At 43.9% G+C, this 13,324-nt stretch overlaps 1 protein-coding gene across 13 annotated transcripts in view; it reads left to right on the top strand.

Annotated features, from left to right (window-relative positions):
* KIAA1217 overlaps nucleotides 1-12,978 on the top strand; it is a 353,656-nt gene extending 340,678 nt beyond the window's left edge. For 9 of the 13 annotated variants that reach the window (XM_083862710.1, XM_083862713.1, XM_083862712.1 and 6 more), the window contains 7 exons: nucleotides 954-1,108; nucleotides 1,709-1,855; nucleotides 5,238-5,357; nucleotides 8,241-8,318; nucleotides 8,423-10,102; nucleotides 10,557-10,679; nucleotides 11,398-12,978. In XM_083862710.1, coding sequence (XP_083718836.1) covers nucleotides 954-1,108; nucleotides 1,709-1,855; nucleotides 5,238-5,357; nucleotides 8,241-8,318; nucleotides 8,423-10,102; nucleotides 10,557-10,679; nucleotides 11,398-11,892 — 2,798 coding nt within the window. In that variant the 3' untranslated portion in view covers nucleotides 11,893-12,978. Of the gene's footprint in view, nucleotides 1-953; nucleotides 1,109-1,708; nucleotides 1,856-5,237; nucleotides 5,358-8,240; nucleotides 8,319-8,422; nucleotides 10,103-10,556 lie in introns of all 13 variants that reach the window. The other 4 variants (XR_014590269.1, XM_083862711.1, XM_083862717.1 and 1 more) reach the window with 4 other exon arrangements.
* Nucleotides 12,979-13,324: the final 346 nt, after the last annotated feature.

Here is a 13,324-nt window from a genome sequence, read left to right as displayed (position 1 = left end):
AGGGACAGGTCATGAGCGGGGAAATGCTGCTGCTGGAAATAATGCTGTGCAGGGACAGTGGGGGGGAGGAAGTGGCAGCTGCTGGGGAAGCATCCTCAGGCAGTGCCAGTTTGAAACTGGTCTTCTCTAGGAAGACTCTCCACAGAAATCAAGGGCTGGCTCTGCTTGGCCTTTGCATTTGGTATTTGAATCTTCTTGGCTTAGAAAAATATGTATAGGGCTCTTATATGATAATTCAAAGGCAGAACTGTGCATTTCTGGAATTATAGCAAGTGAAGTGAAAATAAATGCTCGCTAAGAAGAGGAACAAGTGCAGTTGCCTCTGGTGATCCCCTTCCCTGCTCAAGAGATGAAAGGACTCACTGAGATGCAAAGGTGGCATCATCTCTGGAGTACTGCTTACATTTTCACTCAGCCCATGTGTGAACTTTGCTAGTTATGTCCAACTATGAGATGGACAGAACTCTTCAGCTCCTTGCACCTTGCCAGCAGCACCTCTCAGGCAGAGCAGAAATCTGTGCTGGTTGCTTCAGAATTGCTGAGAACAATGAGAAGCCTCCAAGCTGGTGTCTCACTTGTATCCATTGTCAGTGGCCTTGCTCTCAGAAGAGGCTGAGAGGCACTGTTTGTAAGTAGGTACCCAGAACCTGTGCCTCACATGCTTCTTCACGTGCTCTGCTGTCCCATGGCTGACACCCAGCTGCAGTGTCCTGGAGGACAGGAGTTTTGCTGAAAATTTCTGGGTGAAGTGACCCAGATCCTCTGTGCAAGTACAGCACTGTTTACTTTCATTCATGGCAGTTACACTTGAATATCAAATGTGTTTCTTCTCGTATATTCAGCAAACATGACCTTTTAAGCCATTTTTTTCCTCTCCATTTGAGACAGGCATGCAAATACTGTTTTCCTCTCCTTCACCTGTGCTTACTTTGTGCTGCTTTGTTTACCTGCAGAAGAAGCTCCTGATGGAGAGCAGGATAATGACAAGCTGACCAAGTCTCCACCTCCTCCACCTCCACGGCGCAGTTACCTGCCAGGGTCAGGACTGACCACAACGAGATCAGGAGATGTCATCTATACAGCCAGAAAAGAGGCTGCTGCTCTCAAGGTTCAGTGATTCATACTCTAGGCAGTCAGACTCCTTCCTGATGAGATGTTGGCAAAGAGACAAGACACAGGCCTGGGCCTATAAACCACAAAAGTTGAGGCAGAGCTATGTCCTGGAGAGCTACTGAAACTGCTCACCAGGATGCACTTCTGTTAGGACAAATGAACAAGTAAGACTTGATCAGTTCTGTTTACAGGAGTCTTGCTGCTCTTATCTCCTAACAATGCAGCAGGCAAGTCACAGGCTGCTTTCATTTAGAGTGGTAAGAAGATTAAAACAAAAAAAAAAAGAAGCATGCCTTAAACAGATGGGGAAGATCAGGTCAGATTTGAGAGTGTTTTTACAGAAAAGTTGCAAATTAGTTTCTTTGGGCTTGTTTACCCCATCTGTTCTGGGGAAGGAAGTGCTGGGAAGTCCAATTTAGGAAGCTTTTAATCTGTGAACATATAATCACATCAGCAATATTGGTTGCTTTTGAGCTGATGAAGTAGCAGAAAGAGGGACCGTGCAAGAGAGAAATAGTGTTGAATATTTGGTGTTTACTTTGTGTCAGGAGGGTTCAACTGTGTTATCTGTCTGTGCTTTCTCATCCCCTTGCAGGAATGCAGTGAAGATGCTGGGCAAATAGCACAATCCAAAGCCCCTAAAGAGGACCAGGCATTGTCTCGGAGCATAGGTCATGCTGTAGCACCAGCTGCAAAAGATGAAGAGGAAGAGGAAGGAGATAAAATAATGGCAGAGTTACAGGTATGCCTTTTGGGTTGCACATGAGGGCACTTGTGCCCAATATCACTTCTAAGGCCTCAGTGCAATTTCTAGCTCAGAACATGAAGGAAAGTGGGTCTCACCCAGTACCACTTTGTTGCACTGAGTTGGAAGTACTGCCAAATTTTGTTCAAGAGGTCTGGAGCTGAGAGAGTGGTCAAGAATGCAGTAGCTGCCGCTGGAGAAGTCTGCACATGCAAATGGGGCAAGTAAAACATTGGTGTGCATTCGGTGTGGCTGTCCCTGGACTAGTGTTGCTCACCTAGTACCAGACTGGCAAGGTGCTGACAGCCTCTGTCATCTGTGCTAACTTTGGTGGGAGCAGAGAATAACTAGGTCTGCTCCTGGTGGGCTGTGCTGTGGTCCAAAGTTTCCCAGAATGTTTGAACACTGAGATATTGCCCATTCCCTGTGGTGTAGCTGGTACATAACTCTGCCAGTGGTATAGAAGAGTGATCTCTTGCTGGTCCTTCACTTGACATCACTTAAGATTTTGGTGATGAAAATGCTGCAGTAAATGCTAACTATTCCAGCTACCATCAGTGAGCTCCAGCTCCAAGGGGCACCCTCTATTCTCTCCCATGCCCGCATGAGGAAAGGAGATGTGGATCACCCTAACAGGCTGTAACTTCTGGTATTTCAGAGCACTGTCACAACATGAGATGATCCCTGCTGTCCACCTGTCAACAGGTGGGCTTGGTGCTGCCCAGGGAGCATTCAGAGCACAGGACATGGGCACTGAGCTGTAACTGTTAGGTCTGATAGAAGCACCCTGCTCCATTCCTCAGCTCTCACCCAGAAGTGCTGGTTTGCAGGAGTGAGAGCAGCACTTCACCCTTATCCCCCCTCCATGTCCTGATGACCAGTGAGACAGCAGAGCTGGGGGACAGAGAAGCTGTCACAGCATCTCTATCTCTAGCAAAGCAACCTCTGCCTTGCAGCTGGGGACAATGAAGAGGAGGTTAAGGTATGGAAAGGGGAGCTGAGGGAAGTGGGGAAGAGAAATAGGCATGGTTACTCAACAGGGCATGGGTGTTTAAATGCTAACTTTGGGGGCTAGCAATTTTAAACCATATACCATTTTAAACCAATACCAAATACCAGGTATATTTTAGAAGTTTAACAGAGGACCACGTTGTAAAAGGGGCAAATTGCCTGATCTAAGAGCTACAGGCAGATTAGTTTGATGTCAGTCATAGGCAGAAAGATGGAAAATGAGATAAGGAATTCAGTCATTGAAGAACTAAAGGACAGACATAAACAGTTATGCCAGTGAGCACAGTGTAATGGAACAGAGAGCTGTCAAAGGAAACAACAGTCTTTGATCAAGTAACAGGTTTGACTGCTTAAACTGAATTGTATACCTATAAACATTTTAGTAAGGCATTTGACCAAACATCACAAAACATTCTCATAAAAATCTGGCACCTCAGAGTATACAAAAAAAAAACCAAAAAAAACCCCCCAAAACAAAACAAAACAAAACAAAAAAAAAAAAAAAAAAAAAAAAAAAAAAAAAAAAAAAAAAAAAAAAAAAAACACAAACAAACAGAAAAAAAACAACCCTATTGCAGCATAATTGAGACCTGTCTGGTTTTGAAATCATTGACTTTGTTGCAGGTGTTCATAGGCAGGTCTCATAGGGAGCAACAACGGGCCCAATGTCTCCTGTTTTCATCAAAACCTGGAAAGACATTTAAAATCCTTACTGCGTAAATCATCTTAATTCAGATCACTGAAGTATGAGAGCAGATCCATGATAGCAGTCACTTAATGGTCATAATGCTTTGCTGAACTAAAAAGTCCATGTGAAGAACAACATATAGGCCAGGCCACCACTGCATGTCTTGGAAAGAAAAAGGAGTTTCAGTAACAAGTTGACAGGAGCTCCCAGGTCAGTGCTGTTGCCACAAAATTGTGTCTGCTTTGGGTGCAGATGTGAAAATGGGACATGTTTTTGTGTCTGTGTACAGGATCAGTGAGATCCACACTGTGCTGCTGCATCCATGACTAAGTATCCATGTGTCTCCCATTTGAAAAGCCTGTTAAGAATATGAAGGTTCAGAAGAAACTTGAGTGCAATATGAAGATTTTTAATGTAGCAGGAAAAGACATCATAATAATCAGTGGCTGTAGCACAAACTATTTGGAGACTGTTACAGATTTTTCAGAGTAAGGGTGATAAAAAAATACCAAAGGGAAATAGCATTTTTGACACTTAAAGCCTGAAGGACTTTGAGGATGCTTAACTCAAACCCATATCACTCACAAATGGGTAAGTTGGGAAAAAGTCCATATGCTCTATTGTGAGGAGCAAGACTATTTTTTCTATTAGTTTCATGTCATCTTAGGTACTCTGGTCTATTAACACATACAAATAGGATGCAATGGAAAACCAGAAGAAAGTCTACATCCTGATTTTTTGCACTGGATTTTTGTTGTTGTTGTTGTTATCCTCGCTTTTCTGATTTTGCATAAACATAAAGAACAGGCCTGATTCTAATCTGTAATCAGTGCTATTAGTTTCATGAGTTGCCAGGAATCAAATAATTTCCCCAATATATGGTATAAAAATATAATCTTACTGCATATCACAGTGTGTCTGACTCCTGTGAGCACTCGCCCCTCTGTGCTGTGTCCTCCCTGCACATCTCACTGAAGTCAGGCCATGTGCCAGCAGAGGCCTGCAGAGATTCTGGTGAGGCACATTTGCTGCCTGCACTGCACAGTGATAGTGACAGTGATGGTTTTGCTCCTCCAGATCTGGGAGCCAGCTGGATAGAGAAACTCAAAGGAAATGAAAGAAGAATAGCAAAATAAATGGCTGAAAAGTCTGGGCCATGCCCTGGGGGGTGCATGGTGGGAGGCCAGTGTCTACAAACCCATAGGACAGTCAATTTATGGCTCATTATCAAAGGCTGTGACAAAGGCACATCTCCATGTTTAAAGTTGTAGTAACAGTTTGTGTCAGAGACATGGTGTTATGTAACTCCTGCATGATTATCAGCCACAAGGAAATAGGTGCTGTCATAAGCCCTAAGTTTGTCATGGGCTTCCTGCTTGAATCTGGATAGTCTGTAGCACCTCTGTGGGTCTCCATCATCTGCAAATTCAGAAACCAAATTAGTCTTCCTTACAGGGAACACTGAGGTCAGCATGGTGTTAGAGTCTTGAGAGGCTGGAAGGGATGCCCTGGTTCTCTTAATCTGATAGTCTGATCTCAATTATTATCTCATGAGCTTGTAGGACATATTGTTGAGCTGTGACTGTTAAAAACAGGTGCTCTCTTTGTAGTTGGTCATCTCTGGATATTTCTGTGTAACAGTTCTTGGTCTCCTGATAACCTGCAGTATTTATTTCCTAGGCTTTCCAGAAGTGCTCTTTTATGGATGTAAACTCAAACAGTCATGCTGAACAATCCAGAAATGATACACATGTTAAAGACATAAGGCCTGGGACTTTAATGCACCACAAGGAAAAGAAGGTAACAAGTGGCAATTGTAGACATGCCACCCGGTCTTGGCATAACCTTCTTTCCTTCAAAACTAATCTTATATCCTGTGTCCTGTTCTCTTTAACCCCCACCCACCACTGCCCAGCCGTTTCCTTCCTTCTATCTCCCTGTGGCTCAGAAACACTCATATGGAACTCTATATTATATGTGTCTCATTAGCAGTTGTACAACGGTTGCATGAAGTTTTAGGATTCTGTGAAATCAAAACAGGATCCATCACTTCTGTCAGAGATACTCATACTACTAAGAACATCCTTCCCCTACTGTTCTGGTGATGGATGGTGAAGCATCTCTCCTAAACTTGAGGGGAATTAATGGTTCCTCTCAGTCTCTAGAGCCAATTTGAGAATTTGTGCTTTATTTTGTTTCATTTGTTGGTTCCAGAAATAGTTGTTAGATATTCAGAAATCCCATTCAGCTTATTGGATGACAGAGTCAAAGTGGATGGGAGGAATTTGCTGAAAGTTAATGCCCAAAATTCAGTCATGGGATTGAGAAGAGGTGCCATGTGTCTGGGGCTGTATGTAGGTCAAGGTTAAGTTTCACAGCTGTGCATGGACTGAAGTTGCCAGTTGAGTTGATTTGACTTAGCAGGCAATCAATATGCAGGACAAGAAAAGGACAAGTATTTCAGCCCTTGCAGAACTCTTTTTTTATGTTTAAGAACAATGAGCTCCATCACTGCTGGGGTTGGGGGGTTGTGCAAGCATGACAACTTGTCAAGCAAATGCCAGTTTGCAATTAAGGTGGGTATGACAAGGAAGGAAACACAGCTCTTCAGCACAGCATTTCAACCTTCTCATGCATTTTGTGTGTGTATGCAAATGTTGCCAGGTCAGGGCATTGCACTTAAGGACTTGTGTTGAAGCTACCCAAACAGCAGTTCTGGTCTAAAGCTGCAAACAGCTGACTGGGTGAGGGTATAGGTCCATGGGCAAGAGGGAAAAGGACAAACTGTTCTGTGTGTATGACAGTGTTACAGAGGAAAAAACCCTGTGAATTCCTCCTCATTACTGCTGTTGTCAGAATGAGAAGATGATATTGTTACATGAAATCCTGGGTCATCACTCAGAACACTGCACATCCTGTAGCACAAACATTTCTTTGAAAAGTGCTGCCAAATAATTGCCATAAAATGATATTTATTTGAATAACACAGAGTCCAGGAAATTAAGCTTAATGAGATCTGTTTTTGTAATCTGACATGACAGAGTGTTTATTATATTAAATATGGAACATTACAGTCATGATAAAATCATTGAGGAAATGAGTTTTGTTGTGGTTTTATTTTTTTAGTAGAAAAGTGGAAGTTCCTAAAATGCAATCTATTGTACAAGGACACTATGAGGTGTTTCAGTGGTGCTTGGAACTAGAAGTGGAGCTTGCTAAAAAAAGATACACAGTGAGATCCAGAGGCAACAATGCCATTAAGTGACTTGGCCCAGTTCTGGGGGGTCTGACCAGTCACGGGACTGGGAGGTGCTGAGCACTGAGCAAGCCGGGCCTGAGGTGTTCACAAGGTGATCACAAGCCCTGGTGTTTGCTTCCCAAAATGCCTCTCAGCACAACGTGCAGACAGTGTCAGCCTGCCCACTGAGGCCCTGCTGCTGTGCTGGTTTGTATGAGAATTCCTCATTTAGAAATATGGGGGATGTCAGAGTATGCAAGGAGCAGCTGCTCACCTTGTTACTGCTGAACAAGCCTTTGTGGAGGTGAACTGTGACTCTGGTGTATGAGTGATTTTCTTGCTCCTGTATTTTGATTGTTAGTAAAGTTTGTCTGTGTAAAATCTTCCAATAGTACATAAGAAAACATCACATAAGGTGTAGAAACTATACCTTGTGAACCTCCATGTGCCTGGGGCGTGCATGCACACCCAACCGGTGTCACTCATCCATCTCAGTTGGGAGAGCAATGCTCCTGACTGTTCTGCATGTCTTGATGCTCACATAAGTATAATCTGTCCTTATGGTGTGTTAGGAACCAGCTTCTAGTCTCAAGCAAGCAATGTCAGCATTACTGCTTTTGGTTCACTGCCTTCAGGTACTCGAGGCCAAATTACTTTCCTTCTTAGTGAGCTGTCTTTTGACTGTAGATTTCTCTCTTATTCACAGTCTTGATGTCTCCTCAGGTCAGTCCTTCACCCTGATGATTGATGTTTCTCCTAAGTTGTCACTAGCACTTAAACCAAACCCCAGAGAAAAGCCTGGTGTCATGAAATAGTTTTTCATGGGGTCCTCACTTGCAAATAAAGAAAGAAGTCCCCTGAACTTTCATTACTGGGAATAAACATACTTCTTTTAAGCCAGTGGATGACCTACCTGTTTGGTGTTTGGCATTTCTGCTATAAGTGAATGTAACTCAGCGTTTCATTCTGCACTTCCACAGGCACCACAGGGTGCCACTGGTAATTCTGATGGAATTCTTCTAAGCTGCAGCAAGGATGTAGAAGTGCTCAGACTGTAACGATACTAATTGTGATGAAGCAGCACTGCTCAGGTGTGACCAACAATAGAAAGAGCAAAATGTAACTTGAAAACCAGCTTTTACTGGTACAAAACTTCCTTTCAAGGCAAGCCAGACTCGCTGTCAGCCCTTCCACATCAGCCTCCCTTTGACGTGTCCCAGTAGAATGTGACCAGATACTGTGAGACTTTCAGCCTCAATCTTATAAAAACATGGGGGGCAGGGGAGGGGGTTAGCAGGAAGGTGAACAGGTCATGGAGCACTGTGTTGGAAATAAGGTAATTAATGTGCCTATGCATATTCTGGAGGCCTTGTTAAAACAAGGTAACATCCCATCCTGACCTAATGCATAGCACAAAGCAGTAACATCATGCACTGTTCTGCCAGAATTTGGAATTTTGTTCTGAAGAAAGACAGGAATCAGATGACAGCTTGAGACATGTCTCTGCAGCAGTAAATGGAGTGGTGAGTTCACGAGGTCTGCGCTTCCCCTGTGATTAATCTTGGGGGAAAAAGTCCTGTAAAGATAAAAGCCCTGAATAACTAAGTAATCCAACTTTCCCCCTTAGGTGTATGGGGCTACAACAGGATCTCCCACAGATAGTGACCATCCTAAAGAGAAGAGGGAAGGGAGAACTGAAGAAGAATTGGGTTCTGATTCATCCAGTACAGCTGACAGTAAAATTGGCTTTTCAATGAATGACAGTACTACATTTAGCAAGGGTTTGTTTGTAGACAGTACAGACTATTCTAACAAAAACCTTCAGAATATGAGCACAAACCTGTCTGGTGTCAGTTTGCCAGAGGAGGACAAACGAAGAGGGGCTCAAGATACCTTAGGATCACATTTTCCAGCTGTTGAGACTGGAAAACAAAAGCCAAACTACAGACTGTCAAGAGATGCTCACCAGGATGTGCTGCAGGGTGAAGCCTTGCAGAGCACTGGCAAGCACATCCCCATCAGCAGCATTCCCCCTCTCCTGAGGCACACACAGGAGGCTGCAGGGCCTCAACCTGCCTTGCAGGAGCAGGAAGTTTCTGCAGGCAACTACAGTCAGGTTGTGCTGAGACCCAAAGTGTCCAGAGCAAACAGTGTGAGCAGCATTGAAGAGACAGACTCTCCAGCCAGCTCTCCAAGTGAGGACAACCCACCCACAGAAAACATTGCATTCATGATTACTAAAACAGCTGTCCAGGTGCTCTCGAGTGGGGAAGTTCACGACATAGTCAGCCGGAAAGGAGGAGATGTGCAAACAGTCAACATCGACGCCAGGAAGGATGTGGCATCAGAGAAGGCCATCCCTGAGAACGCAGACAGCGAAGAGCCAGTGGTGTGTCTGGACAAAAAACCTGTCATCATCATTTTTGATGAGCCGATGGATATTAGGTCAGCATACAAACGGCTTTCTACAATTTTTGAGGAATGTGATGAGGAACTGGAAAAAATGATGACAGATGAAAAGATAGAAGAAGAGGAGGAGGAAGAAAATGAAGCACATGAAGTCTCTGAGAGGCAGAAGGAAGAGTCACCAGTAGCTAATGACAGAAAAGCTACCGCAGAGCATTCTGCAGCTCACGGTCCCCACGGGCCGTACCTATTTAACCTTCCATCTGACTCTGCAGAAAGCAGACCTCCTGCAGAGGAGGAAAGCACAAAGACAAATTTTAACAAATACCGTCAGATCTATGGGCTAAACACAGAAGCAAACTCAGACTCTGCTGACCAGTTGGGAAGCAGGCAGGATTCTAAGAAAAAATTTAAGTTTAAGTTCCCTAAAAAGCAGCTGGCTGCTCTGACACAGGCAATACGGACAGGAACCAAGACTGGGAAGAAGACCTTGCAGGTTGTGGTCTATGAGGAAGAGGAAGAAGATGGGACCCTGAAGCAGCACAAGGAAGCAAAGAGATTTGAAATCACTAGGTCTCAGTCTGAGGAGAGTGATAAAAGTCCTTCTGGGAAACAAGAGGGGCCCTCCGGAGCTGCAGTGTCCCTGTCTAGGACTGATGAAATTCGACAGAGTACATACAGAACTCTAGACAGCCTTGAGCAGACTATAAAGCAGCTGGAAAACACCATCAGTGAAATGAGTCCAAAACCTATCCCTGAAAACACATACACCTCTGAGGGAAGCACTGTCCCCTTCTCTGCCCAGATAGTACCAGAGACCCCATCCCGAGAGCATGTAGTGCTGGATGAGAGCCTTGCTGGTGTAGAGCCCCCTGCATCACTCCCAGCCACTTCACGTAAGGTACCTTAGTCTGAGAAATCAAACCTCCAGCTGCTTTCTAAAATCTGCAATAATCACCATTAAACAAGAGGGTCTTGTGATTTGTTTGCTTCCTTTCAGGTGGCTTGTTTGGGCTCCCCACGAGGTGTCTAACAGCTAATAGACCATTGGTTTTTGGGGTTTTTTTAATCCTTGCTGCTGATTGGTGACGGGCAAATGCAGGGGAGCTGGGTCGAATAATCCGCTGTGTGAAATGACAAGTGTCACTGACATGAAATCCAGGCTGATCAGTAGCTGAACAGTTTTCTCAGTTTGATTCTGGAAATTAACACCTGCGGTGTGAAGCTCCTGAACTTTCCCTGCATGTAGTACTGTGGCTTTTTTTGGCGCATGGTGTGGAGTCCTCTCTTCAAGCACTCTGGTGCTGACCATGCCTTATTGTCTCCCCTCCCTGCCCCTCCACTCGTTTCCACAGGGCTCCAGTGCTGCCTCCCAGACAAGCCGGATGCCAGTCCCCATGGCTTCAAAAACTAGACAAGGAAGCATGGAGAAATCAGGCAAACAGCACAAGCTGCAGGATCCACGCCAATACAGACAGGTAGTTTTACCCTAAACCTGGTGTCTGGATGGACATTTCATGTTGTTTGTTTATTTAAAAACTCCAGTAACTGACTGAGATTATACCAAATATCGGATGCCTGAGGTCTAACTGGACATCCTGGATCCTGGGGGCATGACAGTACTGATCTTTTCACCATGCTTGTGCATGCATGTCTGCAATAAAACACCTGCTGCTTTTTTCGTTTGTTTGGGGTTTGGGTTGTTTATTTGTTTGTTTGTTTATTGGGTTTGGCTCTTTTTTTTAACTTTGGTATTCAGCTGTAATTTTAAGTCGTCAACTACCTGTTTACTTTCCATTTGGTAAATGTGGTGGTTCCCTAGGAGAACTGGGAATGCTTCTGTTCGGAGTCTTTACAGGAATCCCTGGACACTAACCTGTTGGTGTAGGTGGCAGTGGGTGCACATTAACCTCGGCGGGACGTCTCTCTCACGTTAGTGCCGCGCAGCATGGCCACGTAGTGCCTGGTCCATAACATGTAGGTCGCGCCTTCTCACACAGCTCTCCTGGCTCTCTCTCTATGCACTCTCCCTTGGGCACTTTGGGTTTTCTACCAGGTCCAGTCCATGGCTGCAGGACTTAGCTCAGGCCTCCAACTGTTAGTTCTGATTCTCTGTAGGGCTGTTTTCCCAGGTCCTGTTGGTTTATCATGTTACTGGCTTTCTGACAAACTGTCTCCTGACATCTTTATTTGCAGGCTAATGGAAGTGCTAAGAAAGCTGGTGGGGACTATAAGGCTACTTCTCCTACCCTACCTGCTTCTAAGATCCCAGCCTTTTCTCCCACTTCTGGGAAAAGCAGCTCAGCACCTGCTTCTAGCGGTGACAGCTCTAACTCTCTTAATCCACCTACTAAAACCTCCATTCCTTCCTCCTCCCTTCTCGGTTCTCAGACAGGTCGCATAACTTACTCTACCTCCCTCATCCCCTCTGTCTCTAACGGCTCCTCCAAGTTTCAGAGCCCCACTTACCCAGGGAAAGGTCACCACCTCTCATTCTCGCTGCAGACTCAGAATGGCCGACCACCCCCTCCTTCCTCCTCTACCTCCCCGCCCTCCTCTGTCTCCCCCCCTTCCCTGAGCCAAGGTATGAAGAGCATCAGGACAATCCACACCCCTAGTTTCAACAGCTACAAGGCACAGAACGGGAATGCCGGCAAGTCCGCCCCATCCACGGTCAAGGAGCCATCCTAAAGGCTAAGCACAGCACACCTGCAGGTCACCAAGGCTTTTTGTTCACTTTCAAAGAATCCGCAGCCGATATTTTAACCAGGGAATGTAACCATTTTGTTGTATTGCTGGAGGCTTAATACTAATCACGTGCTAAATATTGAATTAATACACTAGCTTAGAGTGAAGTGGTTGCTGTTGTTAATGATAAAAGAGCATTTTCTTTCTATAGGCAGCACCTCTTACAAAAAGTGTGAGGGTGTGTGAGTGAACTTGACTGTGTGTGCACAGCGGTGTACTGAGCACGGGGAATTGTATGGTTAAAAATTTACTAAGTTGTTTTGTATAAAGCTATTTTTCATTATGGGGTCTAGAAGTGAACAGAGATATACTAAAGTGTGATTATATTCAACTGTAAAACTGAAACTAAAATATTTTTCTTTTATTTTGGTGTTATTTAGCTTTGTTACAGATTTCTATTTTTGTCAACAAATGTCATGGTTCCTTTCGAGATCTTTTTGCCAAAACATTTTGATACTATTGTAATGTACATTTGAAAGTAGTATGCTGGACAGTAAACCTCTGCACAAGAAACAGAACAAGACTGGTCTTATGTGTGTATGAGGCAACTCAACTTATTGCACTGCCATTCAGATTATATTTAAGAATTTGCCAGCCAAGGAAAAAATAAATTGTTTTACACATATAGATAGTTGCTGATTACTTTTTTTCTTAGCTAAATCCACCCTTTTTCCTTCAGTTTTATTTTACTGAGACCTGGTAGCCCCGTAATGTATTGCATTGTGGATTTTAAAATGTACACTTCAGTACTGGTCTGTATACTGGCAAACTTTTGTACATATCTATAAATATCTATAAATAAAGAGATACTGTATGTGGCTGGGCACATAGAGTAGTTTTACCACACCAAAGTTAATTTTTATGCATGCTTAAAAATATATATGGGGAAGGATTGAAAAATATGCATATCAGTTAAATAGGAGAAGAGCAAGAAACTTGCATAGCTAATGGTTTTGTAAATAAATTTATTTGTATAACACCATAATGTAATATACAGAACTATGATAAGCAAAGATCTTTACAAAAATAAAGGGCTGCATGCTTATATATTTGTATTTTGTCACTAGTAACTTTTCAAATGGTCTCAATTGGCTGTTCAGCTGTTTGCCTGAGGGTGTTAAGCCATTAGGCAAAAACCCAATTTTCCCAAGATTAAGGCCATACACGGTTATTAATTCCAAAATGGGGGTCTTTCAAATTGCTGTCGATAAAAGCTTATTGCTGGAACTCCAAGTCAGAAAACCACCAAGCAAAGAAAAACCTTTGAGTGATTGAATGAGGTATCATCCCTTCCACCTTGAGGTATTCCTTGTTTTATTTCCCCTTGTGAAAAGGGAAACTTCCTAGAAGCATCATTACAAGGCAGTGCCCTCGG

The sequence above is a fragment of the Zosterops lateralis genome (assembly GCF_965231275.1).
Source record: "Zosterops lateralis genome assembly, chromosome: 1".
NCBI lineage: Eukaryota > Metazoa > Chordata > Aves > Passeriformes > Zosteropidae > Zosterops > Zosterops lateralis.
This window is presented reverse-complemented; position numbering and strand designations above follow the sequence as displayed.